This window comes from Balaenoptera ricei, chromosome 13, assembly GCF_028023285.1.
Source record: "Balaenoptera ricei isolate mBalRic1 chromosome 13, mBalRic1.hap2, whole genome shotgun sequence".
In the NCBI taxonomy this organism is placed as follows: domain Eukaryota; kingdom Metazoa; phylum Chordata; class Mammalia; order Artiodactyla; family Balaenopteridae; genus Balaenoptera; species Balaenoptera ricei.
The window spans coordinates 42,680,370-42,693,820 of NC_082651.1; the positions used below are offsets into that span (position 1 = coordinate 42,680,370).

Below are 13,451 nucleotides of genomic sequence, written 5' to 3' on the forward strand. Positions count from 1 at the left end.
CTTAGGCTGCTTCTGTTCTTGTGCAGTTATGGACAGCCTTGCATGGAGTACCCCTGTACATATTTTGTGTTCATGTGAGACTAGAACTCGTGAAATCTTAAAAGTGGAATTCCTAAGTCAAAGTGTGTTTTAAGTTTATTTTATTTACATCCCTTTAAAGATGATATTGCAGTTTACACTCCCACAATAATGTACAGTGCCTATTTCTCCACATCTTCATGTGATAACATTTATCTTTTTTGTCACTTTGCTGAAGTCTTGTTTTAATTTGCCTCTTGCTTATTGTAAGGTTGAATTTTGGACGTTTAAAATCATTTTTCGGGAATTCCCTGGGAGTCCAGTGGTTAGGACTCAGTTCTTCCACTGCTGGGGGCCTGGGTTCGATCCCTGGTTGGGGAAGTAAGATCTCACAAGCCCCACCGCCAAAAAAAATCATTTTTTTTTCTTTTTCATAAGCTGTCTTTTTGTACCCTTTGCTCATTTTTTCTAGTGGGTTTGCTTCTTTTTTCTTATTGATTTGTAAAAATTCTTATTTTAGGAAATTAACCCTTTGTTATTTGTGTTCCAAATATTTTCCCTTTATTTTTAATGACAGATTTATTGAAACATAAATCACATAACATAAAATTCACCCTTTTAAAATGTTACAATTCAGCGATTTTAGTATATTCACAGAGTAGTGCAACCTTTCATTACCCCAGAAAGAAACGTCACACTCAATGGCAGTCACTCCCAGTCCCCCCTTTCAACCCTAGCAACCTTTCTGTCTCTGTGCATTTGCTTATTCTAGATGTTTCATTTAAATGGAATGTAAGGCTTTTTATGTCTGGCTTCTTTCACTTCGCCTAATATATCAAGGCTCATTCATCCATGCTGTAGCATGTATCAGAACTTCATTCCCTTTTATGGCCAAATAATATTTCATTGTATGGATATATCACATTTTGTTTACCCATTCATCAGTTGATGGACATTTGGATTGATTCTACTTTCTGGCTTTTATGAATACTACTACAGTGAACACCAGTACAAATTTTTGTATGTTTTCAATTCCATTGGGCATATATAGATATAAATATAGATATAGATAGATAGATATAGATACAGATATAGATTCTCTTGGGAGTCATATGGTAACTCTCACATTTTGAAGAACGATCAATTTTCCAAAGTGGCTGCACCATTTTGTAATACCATCAACAATGTATGAAGGTTCCAGTTTTTCTGTACCCTTGTTATTGTCTATCTTTTTTTAGTCATCTTAGTGGCTGTGAAGTGGCATCTCACTGACATTTTGATTTGCATTTCCTTAATGACGTGATATTGAACATCTTTTCATGTGTTTATTGGCTATCTGTATAACTTCTTTGGAGACGTATCCATTCAGATTATTGGCCCATTTTTATTTTTTTGAATTTTATTTATTTTATTATACAGCAGGTTCTTGTTAGTTATCCATTTTATACATATTACTGTATACATGTAAATCCCAGTCGCCCAATTCATCACACCACCACCACCACTCCCGCCACTTTTCCCCCTTGGTGTCCATAAGTTTGTTCTCTGCACCTGTGTCTCTATTTCTGTCCTGCATACTGGTTCATCTGTACCATTTTTCTAGGTTCCACATATATGAGTTAATATACGATATTTGCTTTTCTCTTTCTGACTTACTTCACTCTGTATGACAGTCTCTGGATCCATCCACGTCTCTACAAATGACCCAATTTCATTCCTTTTTATGGGTGAGTAATATTCCATTATATATATGTACCACATCTTCTTTATCCATTCATCTGTCATTGGGCATTTAGGTTGCTTCCATGACCTGGCTATTGTAAATAGTGCTGCAATGAACATTGGGGTGCATGTGTCTTTTTGAATTATGGTTTTCTCTGGGTATATGCCCAGTAGTGGGACTGCTGGGTCATATGGTAATTCTATTTTTAGTTTTTTAAGGAACCTCCATACTGCTCTCCATAGTGGCTGTATCAATTTACATTCCCATCAACAGTGCAAGAGGGTTCCCTTTCCTCCACACCCTCTCCAACATTTGTGGTTTGTAGATTTTCTGATGATGCCCATTCTAACTGGTGTGAGGTAATACCTCATTGCAGTTTTGGTTTGCATTTCTCTAATAATTAGTGATGTTGAGCAGCTTTTCATGTGCTTCTTGGCCATCTGTATGTCTTCTTTGGAGAAATGTCTATTTAGGTCTTCTGCCCATTTTTGGATTGGGTTGTTTGTTTTCATAATATTGAGCTGCATGAGCTGTTTATATATTTTGGAGATTGATCCTTTGTCAGTTGCTTCATTTGCAAATATTTGGGGTCTTTTGTGCTTCCATACAAATTGTGAAATTTTTTTGTTCTAGTTCTGTGAAAAATGCCATTGGTAGTTCGATAGGGATTGCATTGAATCTGTAGATTGCTTTGGGTAGTATAGTCATTTTCACAATATTGATTCTTCCAATCCAAGAACATGGTATATCTCTCCACCTGTTTGTATCATCTTTAATTTCTTTCATCAGTGTCTTATAGTTTTCTGCATACAGGTCTTTTGTCTCCCTAGGTAGGTTTATTCCTAGGTATTTTATTCTTTTTGTTGCAATGGTAAATGGGAGTGTTTCCTTAATTTCTCTTTCAGATTTTTCATCATTAGTGTATAGGAATGCAAGAGATTTCTGTGCATTAATTTTGTATCCTGCAACTTTACCAAATTCATTGATTAGCTCTAGTAGTTTTCTGGTAGCATCTTTAGGATTCTCTATGTATAGTATCATGTCATCTGCAAACAGTGACAGTTTTACTTCTTCTTTTCCAATTTGTATTCCTTTTATTTCTTTTTCTTCTCTGATTGCCATGGCTAGGACTTCCAAAACTATGTTGAATAATAGTGGCGAGAGTGGACATCCTTGTCTTGTTCCTCATCTTAGAGGAAATGCTTTCAGTTTTTCACCATTGAGAATGATGTTTGCTGTGGGTTTGTCATATATGGCCTTTAAAATGTTGAGGTAGGTTCCCTCTGTGCCCACTTTCTAGAGAGTTTTTATCATAAATGGGTGTTGAATTTTGTCAAAAGCTTTTTCTGCATCTATTGAGATGATCATATGGTTTTTATTCTTCAATTTGTTAATATGGTATATCACATTGATTGATTTGTGTATATTGAAGAATCCTTGCATCCCTGGGATAAATCCCACTTGATCATGGTGTATGATCTTTTTAATGTGCTGTTGGATTCTGTTTGCTAGTATTTTGTTGAGGATTTTTGCGTCTATATTCATCAGTGATATTGGTCTGTAATTTTCTTTTTTTGTAGTATCTTTGTCTGGTTTTGGTATCAGGGTGATGGTGACCTCATAGAATGAGTCTGGGAGTGTTCCTTCCTCTGCAATTTTTCGGAAGAATTTGAGAAGGGTGGGTGTTAGCTCTTCTCTAAACGTTTGATAAAATTCACCTGCAAAGGCATCTTGTCCTGGACTGTTGTTTGTTGGAAGATTTTTAATCACAATTTCAATTTCGTTACTTGTGATTGGTCTGTTCATATTTTCTATTTCTTCCTGGTTCAGTCTTGGAAGGTTATACCTGTCTAAGAATTTGTCCATTTCTTCCAGGTTGTCCATTTTATTGGCATAGAGTTGCTTGTAGTAGTCTCTTAGGATGCTTTGTATTTCTGCGGTGTCTGTTGTAACTTCTCTTTTTTCATTTCTAATTTTATTGATTTGAGTCCTCTCCCTCTTTTTCTTGATGAGTCTGGCTAATGGTTTATCAATTTTGTTTATCTTCTCAAAAAACCAGCTTTTAGTTTTATTGATCTTTGCTATTGTTTTCTTTGTTTCTGTTTCATTTATTTCTGCTCTGATCTTTATGATTTCTTTCCTTCCACTAACTTTGGGTTTCGTCTGTTCTTCTTTCTCTAGTTCCTTTGGGTGTAAGGTTAGATTGTTTATTTGAGATTTTTCTTGTTTCTTGAGGTAGGCTTGTATTGCTATAAACTTCCCTCTTAGAACTGCTTTTACTGCATGTCATAGGTTTTGGATCTTTGTGTTTTCGTTGTAATTTATCTCTAGGTATTTCTTGATTTCCTCTTTGATTTCTTCGGTGATCTCTTGGTTATTTAGAATGTACTGTTTAGCCTCCATGTATTTATGTTTTTCATGTTTTTCTCCCTGTAATTGATTTCTAATCTCATAACGTTGTGGTGAGAAAAGATGCTTGATATGATTTCAGTTTTCTTAAATTTACTGAGGCTTGATTTGTGACCCAAGATGTGATCTATCCTGGAGAATGTTCCATGCGCGCTTGAGTAGAAAGTGTAATCTGCTGTTTTTGGATGGAATGTCCTATAGATATCAAATAAATCTATCTGGTCTATTGTGTCATTTAAAGCTTCTGTTTCTTTATTAATTTTCTGTTTGGATGATCTGTCCATTGGTGTAAGTGAGGTGTTAAAGTCCCCCACTATTATTATGTTACTGTCGATTTCCTATTTTTAGCTGTTAGCTGTTGCCTTATATATTGAGGTGCTCCTATGTTGGGTGCATATATATTTATAATTGTTATATCTTCTTCTTGGATTGATCCCTTGATCATTATGTAGTGTCCTTCCTTGTCTCTTGTAACATTCTTTATTTTAAAGTCTATTTTATCTGATATGAGTATTGCTACTCCAGCTTTCTTTTGATTTCCATTTGCATGGAATATCTTTTTCCATCCCCTCACTTTCAGTCTGTATGTGTTCCTAGGTCTGAAGTGGGTCTCTTGTAGACAGCATATAGATGGGTCTTGTTTTTGTATCCATTCAGCGAGCCTGTGTCTTTTGGTTGGAGCATTTAATCCATTCACGGTAAAGGTAATTTTTTTTTTGAACATTTGTTATTTTTTTTTAAATTTATTTATTTATTTTTGGCTGTGTTGGGTCTTCGTTTCTGTGTGAGGGCTTTCTCTAGTTGTGGCAAGCGGGGGCCACTCTTCATCGCGGTGCGCGGGCCTCTCACTATCGCGGCCTCTCTTGTTGCGGAGCACAGGCTCCAGACGCGCAGGCTTAGTAGTTGTGGCTCACGGGCCTAGTTGCTCCACGGCATGTGGGATCTTCCCAGACCAGGGCTCGATCCCGTGTCCCCTGCATTAGCAGGCAGATTCTCAACCACTGCACCACCAGGGAAGCCCTAAGGTAATTATTGATATGTATGTTCCTATTACCATTTTCTTAATTGTTATGGGTTTGTTTTTGTAGGTCCTTTTCTTCTCTTGTGTTTCCCACTTAGAGAAGTTCCTTTAGCATTTGTTGTAGAGCTAGTTTGGTGGTGCTGAATTCTCTTAGCTTCTCTGTCGAATCTGAATGAGATCTTTGCCGGGTAGAGTAATCTTAGTTGTAGGTTCTTCCCTTTCATCACTTTAAATATATCATGCCACTCCCTTCTGGCTTGTAGAGTTTCTGCTGAGAAATCAGCTGTTAACCATATGGGAGTTCCCTTGTATGTTATTTGTTGTTTTTCCCTTGTTGCTTTCAATAATTTTTCTTTGTCTTTAATTTTTGTCAGTTTGATGACTATTTGTCTCGGCGTGTTTCTCCTTGGATTTATCCTGCCTGGTACTCTCTGCACTTCCTGGACTTGGGTGGCTATTTCCTTTCCCATGTTAGGGAAATTTTCGACTATAATCTCTTCAAATATTTTCTCAGGTCCTTTCTCTCTCTCTTCTCCTTCTGGGACCCCTATAATGCGAATGTTGTTGCGTTTAATGTTGTCCCAGAGATCTCTTAGGCTGTCTTCATTTCTTTGCATTCTTTTTTCTTTATTCTGTTCCGTGGCAGTGAATTCCACCATTCTGTCTTCCAGGTCACTTATCCATTCTTCTGCCTCAGTTATTCTGCTATTGATTCCTTCTAGTGTATTTTTCATTTCAGTTATTGTATTGTTCATCTCTGTTTGTTTGTTCTTTAATTCTTCTGGTGTTTGTTCTTTAATTCTTCTAGGTCTTTGTTAAACATTTCTTGCATCTTCTCGTTCTTTGCGTCCATTCTTTTTCCGAGTTCCGGGATCATCTTCACTATCATTATTCTGAATTCTTTTTCTTGAAGGTTGCCTATCTCCACTTCAATTAGCTGTTTTTCTGGGGTTTTGTCTTGTTCCTTCATCTGGTACATAGCCCTCTGCCTTTTCATCTTGTCTATCTTTCTGTGAATGTGGGTTTTGTTCCACAGGCTGCAGGATTGTAGTTCTTCTTGCTTCTACTGTCTGCCCTCTGTTGGATGAAGCTATCTAAGAGGCTTGTGCAAGTTTCCTAATGGAAGGGACTGGTGGTGGGTAGAGCTGGGTGTTGCTCTGGTGGACAGAGCTCAGTAAAACTTTAATCCGCTTGTCTGCTAATAGGTGGGGCTGGGTTCCCTCCCTGTTGGTTGTTTGGCCTGAGGCGACCCGACACTGGAGCCTACCCGGGCTCTTTGGTGGGGCTAATGGGCAGACTCTGGGAGGGCTCACACCAAGGAGTACTTCCCAGAACTTCTGCTGCCAGTGTCCTTGTCCTCACGGTGAGCCACAGCCACCTCCCACCTCAGCAGGAGACCCTCCAACACTAGCAGGTAGGTCTGGTTCAGTCTCCTATGGGGTCACTGTTCCTTCCCATGGGTCCTGACGCTCACACTACTTTGTGTGTGCCCTCCAAGAGTGGAGTCTCTGTTTTCCCAGTCCTGTCAAAGTCCTGCAATCAAATCCCATTAGCCTTCAAAGTCTGATTCTCTAGGAATTCCTCCTCCCGTTGCCAGACTCCCTGGTTGGGAACCCTGACGTGGGGCTGAGAACCTTCACTCCAGTTGGTGGACTTCTGTGGTATAAGTGTTCTCCAGTTTGTGAGTCGCCCACCCAGCAGTTACGGGATTTGATTTTACTGTGATTGTGCCCCTCCTGCCGTCTCATTGTGGCTTCTCCTTTGTCTTTGGATGTGGGGTATCCTTTTTGGTGAGTTCCAGTGTCTTCCTGTCGATGATTGTTCAGCAGTTAGTTGTGAATCTGGTGCTCTCACAAGGGGGAGTCTCATTGGCCCATTTTTAAATTGGGTTATTTGTCTTTTTGTTGTTAACTTATAAGTCCCTTATCATATATATGACTGCAAATATTTTCTCCCATTCTGTAGGTTATCTTTTCAGTTTCCTTTTTTTTTTTTTAATTTTATTTATTTTTTGGTTGCCTTACGTCTTCATTACTGCGTGCGGGCTTTCTCTAGTTGTGGCGAGCGGGGGCTACTCTTTGTTGTCAATGCACAGGCTTCTCATTGCGGACGCTTCTCTTGTTTTGGAGCATAGGCTCTAGGCACACAGGCTTCAGTAATTGCAGCACACAGGCTCGGTAGTTGCGGCATGTGGGCCCTAGAGTGTGCGGGCTTCAGTAGTTGTGGTGCTTGTGCTCAGTAGTTGCGGCGCACGGGATTAGTTGTTCCATGGCATGTGGGATCTTCCCAGACCAGGGATCAAACCCATGTCCCCTGCATTGGCAGGCAGATTCTTAACCACGGTGCCACCAGGGAAGTCCCTATCTTTTCACTTCCTTGATGTGTCCTTTGAAGCACAAATGTTTTTAATTTTGATGAAGACCAATTTTTCCATTTTTTTTCTTTTGTCACTTATGCTTTTGGTGTTATATCTAAGAGACCATTGCCTAATCCAAGGTCACAAGATTTATTTGTTTATTTATTTATATTTTTAAAAAATATTTATTTATTTGTTTATTTATTTTGGCTACGCTGGGTGTCAGGTACGGCATGCAGGGTCTTCACTTTGGCATGCGGGATCTTTTAGTTGTGGCACTGTTTTTAGTTGTGGCATGCGAACTCCCAGTTGTGGCATGTATGCAGGATCTAGTTCCCCAACCAGGGATTGAACCCAGGCCCCCCACATTGGGAGCGTGGAGTCCTCCCCACTGGATCACCAAGGAAGTCCCAGTCATGAAGATTTATGCCTGTGTTTCTTCCTAAGAGTTTTAGCTCTTACATTGATGTCTATGATCCACTTTGTTAATTTTTATATACAGTGTGAGGCAGGGGTCCAACTTCATTTTTTTGCAGGTGGCTATTCAGTTGTTCCAGCACCATTTGTTGATAGGACTGTCATTTTCCCTTAAATGATCTTGGCGTCCTTGTTGAACATCAATTGACCGTAAATGTGAGGGTTCACTTTTGAATTCTCAATTCTCTTTCACTGATTTGTATATCTGTATGTCTAAGTCACAATGTCTTTTTTTTCTCCAGCTTTTTTGAGATGTAATTGACATATAACATTGTGTAAGTTTAAAGTGTGATACACTTATATTGCAAAATGATTACCACCATAGCATTAGCTAATGCCTCCATCACATCACATAATTACCATTTCTTGTTTGTGGTAAGAACATTTAAGATCTACTCTTAGCAACTTTCAAGTATATAATGCAGTACTGCTAACTATAATAACTATGCTGTATTTTAGATCCCCAGAACTTATTCATCTTATAACTGGAAGAGTTTGTACCCTGTCACTAACATCTCCCCATTTCTCCAATCCCCTAGTCCCCTGGCAACTACCATTCTATTCTGCTTCTATGAGTTTGGCTTTTTTAGGTTCTACATATAAGTGATGCAATACAGTATTTGTCCTTCTCTGTCCACATTGTCTTAATTTGCTTTGTAGTAAATTTTGCAATCAGGAAGTGTAAGTCCTTCTACTTTGTTCTTTCTCAAGATTGTTCTGGCTCTTCCAGGTCCCTTGCATTTCCCTATGAATTTTAGGATCATCTTGTCAATTTCTGCAAAAAAAGGTATCTGGGATTTTGATAGGGATACATTACATTGTATCTGTAGATCAATTTGAGGAATAGTGCCTCTTAACAATATCAAGTCTTCTGGTTCATGAACATGAAAAGATGTCTTTCCATTTTTTAGGTCTTTAATTTCTTTCAATTATGGTTTGTAATTTTCATCATACAAGTCTTGCACTGCTTTTGTTGCTTAGTTTGTTTTCATCTTTGGACTTAGTTTAAGGTACTTCTTTCCATGCAGAAAAATTTCATTTTTAGGTAATCAAATATAATGAGTCATAATTTTTAAATGGGCCAAATATTTGAATAGTTATTTCCCCAAAGAGATAGACATATGGCTAAGTAAGCACATGAAATTTTGCCAACATCATTATTCATTAGGGAAATGCAATAAAAACCAAGTGAGATACCACTTCACACCCACTATAATCAAATGGCTATAACCAAGGAGACAGTAACACATGTTGGCCAGGAAATGGAGAAAGGAACCCTCATATGTTGCTGGTGCAAATGTATAATGGCACAATCACTTTGGAAAACAGTTTGGCAGTTTCTTAAAAACTTATACGTAAACTTACCCTACCACCCAGTAATTCTAATTCTAGGTATCTACCCAAGAGAAATGAAGACATTTGTCTACACAAAGACTTGCATGTTAATGTTCTCGACAGTGTTCGTGATAGCCCTGAAGTGGAAACAATCCAAGTATCTGTAAGGTGGTAAATGGATAAACAAAATGATATAACCATACAATGGAATACTGTTCAGCAATATAAAGGAATGCAGTACTGATATGTGCTACAATGTGGTCGCACCTTGAAAACATCATGTTGAATGAAAGAAGGCAGACATAAAAGGCCACATATCGTATGATTCCATCTATATGAAGTGTCCAGAAAAGGTAAATCTATAGCGACAGAAAGTAGATTAGTGATTGCGTAAGGGTGGGCATGGTGATTGACTCCAGAAGGCAAGAGGGATCTTTCTGGGGTGATGGAAGTGTTCCAAAACTTAATTGTAGTGATGAATACCTAACTCTATAAATTTTATAATATTATTGAATTGTACACTTAAAATGGGTGAATTTTATTGTATGTAAAATGTACCTCAATAAAGAAGTTTAAAAAAAACCCACTGAAATAAATAGGAAAATATTAATCATTTCTGGATTTAATATTTAATATTTTCTGGATTCTGGGTTTTGTGTCATTTAGGCCATCCTCAATCTGATATCCTTAAAAAATATATATTTTTTAAATTTTTTATTTATTATTTATTTATTATTTTTATTTTTGGCTGTGTTGGGTCTTCGTTTCTGTGCGAGGGCTTTCTCCAGTTGCGGCGAGTGGGGGCCACTCTTCATCGCGGTGCGCGGACCTCTCACTATCGCGGCCTCTCTTGTTGCGGAGCAGAGGCTCCAGACGCTCAGGCTCAGTAGTTGTGGCTCACGGGCCCAGTTGCTCCGCGGCATGTGGGATCTTCCCAGACCAGGGCTCGAACCCGTGTCCCCTGCACCGGCAGGCAGATTCTCAACCACTGCGCCACAAGGGAAGCCCCCTAAAAAATATTTTAAGAAAAATATTCTCTCCTTTTTTTATTCTACTGCGTTAGCAGTTCCATCTTTTGTATTTGAATATTCTATCTGCCTGGAATGTATTTGAGTATAGAAAGTGAGATAGGATGAATAAGATATATTTAATGATGATAATATTTTTAGAAGTAGAACTTTTTTCTCCCAATAAAATCTTATTCTGTACCCAATAAATTAAGAAAACTAAAAACAATGTTCAGAATCTTTTCTACTGAAATATTTGCATCTATGTACTGAGGTCAGTGTTTAGGATGTTCATTGCAGCATTGTCTAGAACTAAAAACCCACTGGTAGAGCTGGTTCAACTATGGTCTATTCACACTACAGATTACTGTTCAGCAGCTAAAGATGGTGTTAAAGCCATTTGTGCTGACATGGGAAGAAATCTGTGGAAAAATGTTAAGAAGGCAAACTTCAGAACAATGAGTATAATATAATTCAATTTTTCTAAAAACAAAAACCCACATCCGTACATATATGTATTTATTCATTTATAAAGAAAATAATCTGATGGATATATGGCAGCCTGTTAACTGTATTTACTCTTGAAAAGTGAGGATTTTGGGGGGCATGTGGGGATAGTGGTAGTGATAATAGTGGGGCATAAAAGGGTCTTTAGCTTTTTAGTTTGCTTTTACACTGTTATTTTGTAAGATGACTCTTGTCTTTTAACATTTTTTTCAATTTGCATTTTTGAAAAGATCATAGATTTACATGATTTATTTTTTTTATTATTATTATTTTTTTACAAATATTTTGTTTATTTTAATGAAGCTGGTACAATGTCCATTGAAAACCCATATCCCAGGCCAAAAAGTACAAATAAAGTCAAAAAGAGCAGCGTTCTGCTGTATACACTTCTGCATGAATAACTTAACTGGTAATGAAAATTAGAACTTTTCTGGGATCTTCTGACAAGATTTTTCTCTCATCTTAAAATGCTTTCTCTTCAGTGAAGCCATCTTTGGAGTTAGTCATTATTTTCACCACCTCTGTCACCTTGACTCCAACCTGATATTCCTTTTCTTTTGGTCCAGACCCTCAGATTTTAAAAGTAGCTTCAAGTTAAGGAAAGGTCATTTTTTCCACAGTTCAGTTCTCTGAAAAACTTCCATCTCCCACTGAAAGTCACAGTCCAGGAGTGAAGCGATCACATGCTAGAACTTCAGGGCCAATTGGAAAGTCATTATGAACACTCGCATTAGTCAATCTTATTTATCACAAGCCTGTAAATGCACAATCCTGGAAAAGGCAGCCTCTCTGTGCACACACGTAATTTTTAAAAAGGAGAGGGCAATATGAATGGGGCTGAGGTTTGATCACCAAAAATCAGCACAATGAAAACAAACAATAATGAATAATGGGCACTAGAATTCAAATTACCAGATGCTCTAAAGAGATGGGGTGCCAGTTTTCAATTCTGTTTTGAACACCACATTACAAAAGAACTATTTTTAAAAATAAAAAAGGATTAAGGGAAAAGAAAAAAAATAAAAATATCTAAATTGTTGAACGACCCCCTGTTTGTTCCTGATAAACTTCAATCACATCTTCTTCCTCCATTCCCAGTTCTTTTGGAGTGTGATTATCAGCAATTCTCTGACCTTCAAAGAGAAACCTGAGTGAATTCATGGGAACTCCCTGTCTTTGACAGTATGATTCTTTGAGTTTCTTGAGATGTGTTGTCATTTTCACTTTGAAGTGAATCTCACTGCCATCCTGTCCGATGACTTTGAGTTTAATATATTCTCCTTCCTTCTTATCCCCCAAGTCCTCAGTTGAAAGTTTTGCCTCCTGGCCAGACATGGTGACGGTGGTTTCCCCCAGGGTCTCCGCACAGCAGTGGCCTCGGGTAGGCAGAACCTCGCTCTGGGGTTTACAAATCCCTTCCCCACAGCACAACACCACGGCTCTACATGATTTATTTACAAAATAAACTATAACTGGCAAATAATTCCTCCCTTAACGAGCAAAGTTGTTCTGTTTTTACACTTTAATAATATGACATCATCATCATCAGTGTAATTTTAAAATTGAATTATATGGGACTTCCCCCGTGGTCCAGTGGTAAAGAATCTGCCTTACAATGCAGGGGACGTGGCTTCGATCCCTGGTCGGTGAACTAAGGTCCCACATGCCACCGGGCAACTAAGCCCACGCGCCACAACTACTGAGCTTGCGTGCCTCAACTACAGAGCCTGCTGTGCCGCAAACTACAGAGCCCGTGCACTCTGGAGCCCGCGCCACAACTTGAAAAGAGAAAACGCCATAACGAGAAAGAAGCCCGTGCGCCGCAATGAAAGATCCCACATGCCACAACGAAGATCCCATGTGCCACAACAAAGACCCGACTTGGCCAAAATAAAATAAATAAATATTAAAAATAAAAAATAAAAAAGGTTTTTAAAAAATTGATTTATATATAAAACAATCTGAAGCTCAGAAGTTAAAAGACTTGGTCACAGAGATAATTGACTTTGGAACATTTTCTCCTAAGAACCCATGTTTGGCTGAATGACAATACCTATCAAAGAAGTTTATTGACCTAAGAAGGAAATGCTGTGTAAACAGGCTAATGTCTCTAGGTCAGTGGTTTTTAACAGGTGATTTTGCCCCCAGGGGGACATTTAGCAATATCTGGAGACATTTTTGTTTTTTTACAACTTGGGGAAAGTGTGTTGACTGCTACTGGCATCTGGTGGTGGAGACCCGGGTTGCTACTAAACATCCTGTGATGCATAGGATAGCCCCCCGCAACAAAGAGTTACCCAGCCCTACACGTCTGTAGTGCCAAGGTGGAGAACCCTGCTGTAAATCATATTTCACAAAGCTTTATTCACTCAGCAGATATTACAGTTGGGGGATTAGTTCATAGCCAATGAGAAGGTGGGCATTCTTAGGCTTCTTTAATTTGTACTTCCCAGTCTGTTAATCAGTGGACTATAGAAGATGTGAAGGGAGAATCTTTTATCAAGACCATTCTTGGGACTTCCCTGGTGGCGCAGTGGTTAAGAATCTGCCTGCCAATGCAGGGGACAAGGGTTTGATCCCTGGTCCAGGAAGATCCCA

At 38.5% G+C, this 13,451-nt stretch overlaps 2 protein-coding genes across 10 annotated transcripts in view; one reads left to right on the forward strand and one right to left on the reverse strand.

Moving 5' to 3' along the window:
* C13H2orf42 (chromosome 13 C2orf42 homolog) overlaps window positions 1-13,451 on the forward strand; it is a 40,768-nt gene that overhangs the window by 2,142 nt on the left and 25,175 nt on the right. For 4 of the 9 annotated variants that reach the window (XM_059942448.1, XM_059942457.1, XM_059942455.1 and 1 more), the window contains exon 2: window positions 9,397-9,692. The exons of 3 other annotated variants lie outside the window; for them this stretch is intronic. The gene's annotated coding sequence lies outside the window, so the exon portion shown is untranslated. Of the gene's footprint in view, window positions 1-1,711; window positions 1,746-9,396; window positions 9,693-13,451 lie in introns of those variants that run through there. 2 more of the 9 variants (XM_059942450.1, XM_059942454.1) reach the window with 2 other exon arrangements.
* Window positions 11,726-12,221, reverse strand: LOC132376821 (small ubiquitin-related modifier 1-like). Its single transcript, XM_059942684.1, has one exon. The coding sequence runs from the start codon at window positions 12,186-12,188 to the stop codon at window positions 11,883-11,885; it is 306 nt and encodes a 101-aa protein (XP_059798667.1). The 5' UTR covers window positions 12,189-12,221; the 3' UTR covers window positions 11,726-11,882.

What these genes read in the sequence shown, in the direction of transcription:
- LOC132376821 (XM_059942684.1), bottom strand. Translation starts at nt 12,188, where the DNA reads ATGTCTGGCCAGGAGGCAAAACTTTCAACTGAGGACTTGGGGGATAAG.